The sequence below is a fragment of the Patagioenas fasciata genome, chromosome 27 (genome assembly GCF_037038585.1).
Source record: "Patagioenas fasciata isolate bPatFas1 chromosome 27, bPatFas1.hap1, whole genome shotgun sequence".
Lineage (NCBI taxonomy): Eukaryota > Metazoa > Chordata > Aves > Columbiformes > Columbidae > Patagioenas > Patagioenas fasciata.
This window is the reverse complement of record NC_092546.1, coordinates 5,068,227-5,074,846: the sequence shown is the minus strand read 5'-3', so window position 1 is coordinate 5,074,846 and position 6,620 is coordinate 5,068,227. Positions and strand designations below refer to the sequence as shown.

At 62.0% G+C, this 6,620-nt stretch overlaps 2 protein-coding genes across 3 annotated transcripts; one reads left to right on the top strand and one right to left on the bottom strand.

The window, feature by feature from the left end:
- Positions 1 to 679: 679 nt before the first annotated feature.
- Positions 680 to 2,925, top strand: GAMT (guanidinoacetate N-methyltransferase). Its single transcript, XM_065858580.2, has 6 exons — positions 680 to 921; positions 1,343 to 1,488; positions 1,575 to 1,638; positions 1,883 to 1,950; positions 2,039 to 2,149; positions 2,242 to 2,925. Exons 1-6 carry the CDS (start codon positions 741 to 743, stop codon positions 2,380 to 2,382), a joined length of 711 nt encoding a protein of 236 aa, XP_065714652.2. The 5' UTR covers positions 680 to 740; the 3' UTR covers positions 2,383 to 2,925.
- A 565-nt stretch (positions 2,926 to 3,490) lies between these two features.
- On the bottom strand, positions 3,491 to 6,517 carry NDUFS7 (NADH:ubiquinone oxidoreductase core subunit S7). 2 transcript variants are annotated; one of them, XM_071799632.1, is made up of 8 exons: positions 6,414 to 6,517; positions 6,134 to 6,170; positions 5,851 to 5,919; positions 5,367 to 5,484; positions 4,630 to 4,809; positions 4,514 to 4,560; positions 3,822 to 3,910; positions 3,491 to 3,679 (listed from the first exon to the last, which is right to left on the bottom strand). In XM_071799632.1, the coding sequence occupies exons 1-8, from the start codon at positions 6,427 to 6,429 to the stop codon at positions 3,582 to 3,584; spliced, it is 654 nt and encodes a 217-aa protein (XP_071655733.1). In that variant the 5' UTR covers positions 6,430 to 6,517; the 3' UTR covers positions 3,491 to 3,581. The 2 variants fall into 2 exon arrangements, with proteins under 2 accessions (XP_071655733.1, XP_071655734.1); XM_071799633.1 differs by lacking the exon at positions 4,514 to 4,560.
- Positions 6,518 to 6,620: the final 103 nt, after the last annotated feature.

The following is a 6,620-nucleotide window of genomic DNA, read 5'->3' as shown; positions in this document are numbered from 1 at the left end:
TCCCTCAGCGCCGCCAACCGCCGCTGCGCGCGCACCTGCCCCCGCTACGGGGTCTCCGGGGCCGCGCCCAGGGAGGGGCGGGGCGGAGCGGAGCGGCGCGCGGGGGCTGACGGGAAGGGCAGTCCGCCCGCACCACGTGCGGCCCGCGGCTCCGCAGGGTCCTAGCGCCCCCCCGCCCGCACGGGGCCGCAGCCCCGCATGGCCCTGGCCCTCGCCCCTTCATTTCCTTTCCTTTTCCTTTCCTTTTCCTTTTAATTTCCCTTTTCCTTTCCCCCCATCCGGTGCAGCCTGGCCGTGCCCAAGCGTGCGGGTCACCCCGGCCACACCGTGCACAGCTGGGTGCCTGGCAGGGCATGGCGCAAAGCCCTGCGCATGGCCCTGGAGAGTGGCACAGCCCCGGTGTGTAGCCCCAGAGTGGGGCACAGCCCCCCAGGACAAGCCCTTCCTCCCCGTCCCCCCAGCCGCACTGATGCAGCACAGGTCGCTCCGGCCGTGCACAGCGCGGTTCCACCGACCCCTGCACCCTCCGGCCATGGGGCACCGGTCACTGCGCAGGCAGCACGCGTGGTGGCTCCGGCCTCCCCTGCTCCCGATAAGGCTCCCGCTGCCCCGCGGGGCCCCAGCCCGTTGTGCACACTCAGCACTTTCCCAGCCCTGGCTATTTAAAGCCAGCCAAGAGCCCAGCAGCCCTTTCCCTCCCCCAGCACCGGTTGGACTTTCCTCCCTGCAGCGGCACGGCCATGAGCGCCCGGGCGGCAGAGCCGATCTTCGCGGAGGGCGAGGATTGCCGGGCGGCGTGGCGGGACGCGGCGGCCGCTTACGATGCCCCCGACGCCCACTTGGAGATCCTGGGGAAGCCGGTGATGGAGCGCTGGGAGACGCCCTACATGCACTCACTGGCCACCGTGGCCGCCTCGAGGGGTAACGGGAGCAGCCGTGGGGTGCAGCTCAGGTGGCTTTCTCATGAACGATTTGAGGGTGCCGGTGCCCCCCTTGCGGTGACGGTGACACTTGTGCTCTCGTGTCAGGGTGACACATTCCCCAAAGGGGCTGGGGCTGCAGGGAGGGGGGTGCAGGGTTTTGAGGAGGGTTTTGGCAGTGGCTGCTTGTTCCTGAGGTCAATGGGGGCCAACGGCCACTGCAGGGTGCAAAAGGGGGACAGCGGTGATAGGGACTTGCGGCTGCTCCAGCTCCTCACCGCAGCACCCAAACCGCACCAAAACCAGCCCAATTCCGGAAAGGAGCGCAGCAGCGTTCAGACCTGGAGAAAAACTCTGGGCTGGCCCAGCCTGCCTGGTGTCCCTGGGGGTCACAGCCCCCCCCACTGCCCTCTCGTCCCCAGGCGGCCGTGTGCTGGAGGTTGGCTTCGGCATGGCCATCGCCGCCACCAAGGTGCAGCAGTTTGACATCCAGGAGCACTGGATCGTGGAGTGCAACGAGGGGGTGTTCCGGCGCCTGGAGGAGTGGGCCAGGGCGCAGCCCCACAAGGTCTGGGGGGCCGGGGGGGCTGTGCTGGTGCGCACTGCCGGGGGACATGTGGTGCTGGCGCTCACGGCTCTGCCGTAACGTCACAGGTTGTCCCCCTGAAGGGGCTGTGGGAGGATGTGGTGCCGACGCTGCCGGATGGGCACTTCAGTGGTGAGGAACCGCGCGGCCGGGACCGGGGAGGGGGCGGCAAGGGGGGTCCCGTGGCAGAGCTCAGGGTGCAGGCGAGCACCCGGCCCATGGTGGTGGGGACAGGGACAGGGACAGGCTGCAGCCGGTGTCCCCGGGGAGCAGCGCATCGCTGGGGTCAGAGACATGGGGTGCAAAGGGGTGTCAGCCCCCCAGCAGCGCCTCGGGGTCTGTCCCCACCAACGGGGGTCTCGCTGTCCCCGGGCAGGGATCCTGTACGACACGTACCCGCTGTCGGAGGAGACCTGGCACACGCACCAGTTCAGCTTCATCAAGGTAACGAGGTGGGGCGCAGCACCCCCCGCCGGGTCGGGGGGACACACAGGGCAGGGCTGGGTGCTGAGCCCCCCCATTCCCGCGGCAGGACCACGCGTTCCGCCTGCTGCAGCCCGGGGGGGTCCTCACCTACTGCAACCTCACCTCCTGGGGGGAGCTGCTGAAGGGCAAGTACAGTGACATCGAGAAGATGTTTGAGGTGAGGCTTGGTCCCCTGTCACCTCTGCCACCCCCCGACACTGGCTGTGGATCATGGAGCCATTGCTGCTCCGTCCCCCCCCTCTCCCGCAGGAGACGCAGGTTGGGCACCTGCTGGACGCCGGGTTCAAGAGGGAGAACATCAGCACCAGGGTGATGGAGCTGGTCCCCCCCCGCGACTGCCGGTACTACTCCTTCCCCAAGATGATCACACCCACCGTCTTCAAGCACTGAGGAGCCCCGGCGCTAACGAGGAGAGGCTGACGACGTGCTGCGAGGAGAAGAGCAGCTCTGATCTCCGTTGATGCTCATGGGAGAAGATCGAACCCGATGGATCTGGAGGCTTGGGCTGAAGTCCTGGTGCTTAGGAGACCTTGGGGACAAACGGACTCGCTGGTCTCCTGGGCTCTGCGAGGAACATCCCACCCTGCGTCTGTCCGTCTGTCCCATTTCCACCCAAAACTCGCCCTGCAAACACCTCAACGAAGCTGCAGCTCAACAGCCTTTAGAAAGGGGTCCAAGGACAAGACGTTTCCTCTAAGAACTGGGTTCTTTTTAGAAATCACAGGGTGGTTTTCCACAAATCGGCTAAATAATCACGACCAGGTGGGGAAATGGGGCAGTTGGAGGCATTTTGGCTGCTCCCGGAGCAGCTCCCCAGTGAAGTTTCATTGCTCCCAGTTCTGATCCCAACGACCTCCTTGCACGCAGATGACGTTTCCTCTCTCTCCCCAGAAGGGATAAAATCCATTAAAAAGGGATAAAATCCATTAAAAAGGGATAAAATCCATTAAAAAGGGATGAAATACACCACCGCTGTTTCGGAGCAATTTGTTTGTCTTTCCAAAGCGTGTGTGATTCTGTTCCTTCCCCCAGGCCGATGGGGGAACATCCCCTGACTCCCGGACGCTGCTTTATTCCTACTGTGCTCTGAGTGCTGCACCTTTCCCTTTTATTAGACACATCCTGATTTTGAGCATTACTATTTTACTTGCATTATAGCAATAGAATTCTTTTTTGGCTGCTGTGCACACATAGAAAGGAATTATTTGTTAGATCCTTTGTAGGAATTATAAAGCAGGCGGGGAGGAGAAGACGAGCTCGGGGAGCCCTCGGGGTTCACCTGGTGTGTTGGTCTCAAAACTTCCTAAAAGAGCCAAAGAGCAAGCCCCAGATTTCTGGCAAGACATTTACATGATGATAGTAACGTCAAACCTTCTCCTTCCCTCGCAAGCTATTCAGACCAGAAACCATGTTTAATATCATCAAATTCAATCAATTCAGTGTTTAAAGAGTAGAAATATTTTTGGTAAGAGGGAGATACTAAAGACAGACGAGCAGCTTAACCAGGTAGAGTTTTATTGAAAGGCGTGCGAGGACACGGATTTATTGTGCGTACGAGTGCGAGCGGTGAGTGGGTCATAAACATGATGCTATTTCCTGTACCAGATCTGAATCCTCTTCTCCCGTTTGATTTTCTTCTGCAGCTGCAGGATTCCGTACAGCAAAGCCTCAGCAGTGGGTGGGCAGCCTGGGGGAGAAACGGGGGGCACATGGGGTGGGAGCCAGAAGAGCCAGACACCGCGGGTTTCACCCCAAAGAGCTGCGATTTCCCTCTGCCCTGTGCGCACCGCAGCCCGCAGAGCTGGTAATGCGGTGCTCGCCCGTCCTACCTGGCACGTAGATGTCCACCGGCACGATGCGGTCGCAGCCCCGCACCACCGAGTAGGAGTAGTGGTAGTAACCGCCGCCGTTGGCACAGCTGCAAGAGACGGCGCGGTTCAGCGCGGGAGGGAAAGGAGACGGTGAACCCGGCGCCCGCGAGGCAGCCGGCAGATGTGACAGCGAGGACGGGGCGACACTGAGGTTCACGCCAATTAAACTAAACCGACCCGTTTCCTCTACTCTCACAAAGCAGATATTCGGAGGGTCCTTTCCTCCCTATTGCAAACCCTCCTTGATTTCTGCACATGTGCACAGAGCGTTTCTAGAGCTCATCGTGTCCTGGGGAAATGGTCACCCCAGCGGCACTGGGAGACGAATGAGGTGCCAGAGCCCCATGGGGACCAGATTTCATCTCACCGCAAATTGAGATTCTGGACATACACAAGCGACCGGACTCTGCCAGCTGCACAAACCCCAGCACGTTTCACTGGGAAGACTCTGCCGCTCCCAGTGACTCAACAGACATTGCTCTCCTCACCCCCATAAAGCAGTCTCAATGTTTCAGTTCTAACGAGGCCCCTTTATATAATTTAAGGGGTTGGAAATACAAACAAGAAAGGGGTTCCCCTCCCTCCATCTTCCCGCTCACACCGGATTTCTCCCGTGAAGCACAAGGTGACAGGGACACCCCAGCACTCACCTCCCCATGGAGACCACGTAGCGCGGCTCCGGCATCTGGTCATAGACCTGCGGGACACAGACACATCAGAGCCCTCCCCGTTCACACCCAGCACCCGTGGCCGCCGCCGTCGGTACCTTCCGAAGAGCCGGAGCCATTTTATTTGTCAGGGTGCCGGCCACGATCATGACGTCGGCTTGGCGGGGGCTGGCTCGGAACACCACCCCGAAGCGGTCCATGTCGTAGCGAGGGGCCGCCATGTGCATCATCTCCACGGCGCAGCACGCCAGCCCGAACGTCATCGGCCACAGGGAGCTCTGCGGGGGGAGAGACGCGCGTTACGGCCGAGAACGCGGGAGCTGGGGCTGCGCGGGTGGCTCAAAGAGTTGGTCAGGAAAGGAAACAGAGCAAGAAAAACTTCAATGTCTGTTTAGCCAGAGCTTCACAAATCAAAGCGGCGTCTGTTGTGCAGGAGAGCAAGACCTGAGGCGCAGAGATCTGTGTGTCTGCAGCTGAACATGTCCAAAGATGCGGAGTCTTGATGTCTCACGATGCTCAAGGAACCACCTCAGGAACCCCACACAGGGGCGGTGGGGAGAGGAAAAGCCAAACCCAAGCAGGACAAAGCACACGGGGCTCAGGGCAGCGTCGCTTGTGCAGCCTCCGGCTGTTTGTGCTCTGCTGTCCCGCACACCAGTCCCCACCAACACACACCCAAATGTCACCCCCTGGCTGAGAAACCCAACAACCTCCCTGTAGAGAACTCCAAACTTATTTTTATCCGGAGGAGATGGCTCGAATCCATTTCCCACCGGCGCCTCAAGGCATTTGACACCGTTTCCCCGCAGCGAGCACACCGGGTTCAGCCACTCACCCTCCGCGCCCAGTTGACCAGGTCATCGAGCTTGGTGACGATATATTCGCCCTTGCTGGTGGGGACGTAGGATTTTTTCTGAACGACGGCCGAGCCCTTCTGCTGCACTTGGAGAGAGCTGAGGACAAACAGCACAGGAGCATCAGCCTCCAATTATTTAGTGTAACTGCAGGATACAATCATGAGTCTTGAAGAACTGTGAGCCCATAAAGAACCCACGTTGCTTACGGACAACCTCACCCTCTGCCACCCCTGCAGATGTGGCTATAACGGGTTTTCTTCCACATTGTGGGGGGATCTGTGCAGTTTGTTGCCCAGACAGAGCCCCCACTGTTTGCCGAACCCAAATTAGAGGGTCTGATGGGCTCAGATTCGCCTGTTGGCTTTGAAGAGGGAAGACAAGATTGTCTTGGGTATGCGGGAGAGCTACAGCGAACACAAACTCCCCTCCCCGCAGCTCCCGGTGGGGGGGACCCAGAGTTACCTGTCGGTGCCACCGGCCGCTGGTGTCGGATGGAGCAGCCGAGCGGGAGCAGATGTCACCGCAGCGGGCCTGGGGACACGGAAAAGCCGGCGCAGCCCCGTGTGTGTGACACGGTCGCACAGCCCCCCCGGGAACCGACCCTCCGGGAACCGACCCCCCGGGAACCAAGCCCCCGGGAACCGACCCTCCGGTAACCCACCCCCCGGGAACCGAGCCCCCGGGAACCGAGCCCCCGGGAACCGACGCCCCGGCCCCCGCACGGGGGTCCCGCCCCGGTTCTCACCGCCAGGCCAGGACGCTGCGCCCAGAGAGGCGAAAACCTGCAAGGAGAGAGCACGGGAGAGCTCAGCTCCAGCGGAACCATAACGGGGACAGCGAACGACCCGGACCGGGGAGAGAGGCGGCCCGGAGGGGACAGGGACAACCCCGGACGAGTCACCCCCGCGGAGCTGCGGGTCCCGCCGCGCCCCGGAGCCCCCAGCCCGGCCCTGTCCGCCCTCAGCGCTCCCTCCCGGTCCCCCCGCAGGGGCCGAGGCCGCTCCCCCGTCCCCGGTCCCGCTCACCGCCCAGCGCCGCCATCTCTCCCACAGCCCTTCAGGCAACCTCTGGGCGCGGTGCACCCACCAAGCGGCCCCGGCGCGGCCCCGGTGCGTCGCCTCATTGCGCCCGGCGGGGAACGCGGGACGGGGCAGAGTGTTCCGCGGAAACCCGCCGGGCTGCGGCTCCAACCCGCGGCGAAGCGAAGCGGGGAAGGCGGCGGCTGCACCTCG

Coding starts and splice junctions, on each gene's coding strand:
- GAMT (XM_065858580.2), top strand. CDS start 741: ATGAGCGCCCGGGCGGCAGAGCCGATCTTCGCGGAGGGCGAGGATTGC. Junction 1,489..1,574: donor CCAGGGCGCAGCCCCACAAG/GTCTGGGGGGCC, acceptor GTAACGTCACAG/GTTGTCCCCCTGAAGGGGCT. Junction 1,639..1,882: donor GCCGGATGGGCACTTCAGTG/GTGAGGAACCGC, acceptor GTCCCCGGGCAG/GGATCCTGTACGACACGTAC.
- NDUFS7 (XM_071799632.1), bottom strand. Junction 5,920..6,133: donor CGCAGCGTCCTGGCCTGGCG/GTGAGAACCGGG, acceptor CCGTGTCCCCAG/GCCCGCTGCGGTGACATCTG. Junction 5,485..5,850: donor GCGGCCGGTGGCACCGACAG/GTAACTCTGGGT, acceptor GTTTGTCCTCAG/CTCTCTCCAAGTGCAGCAGA.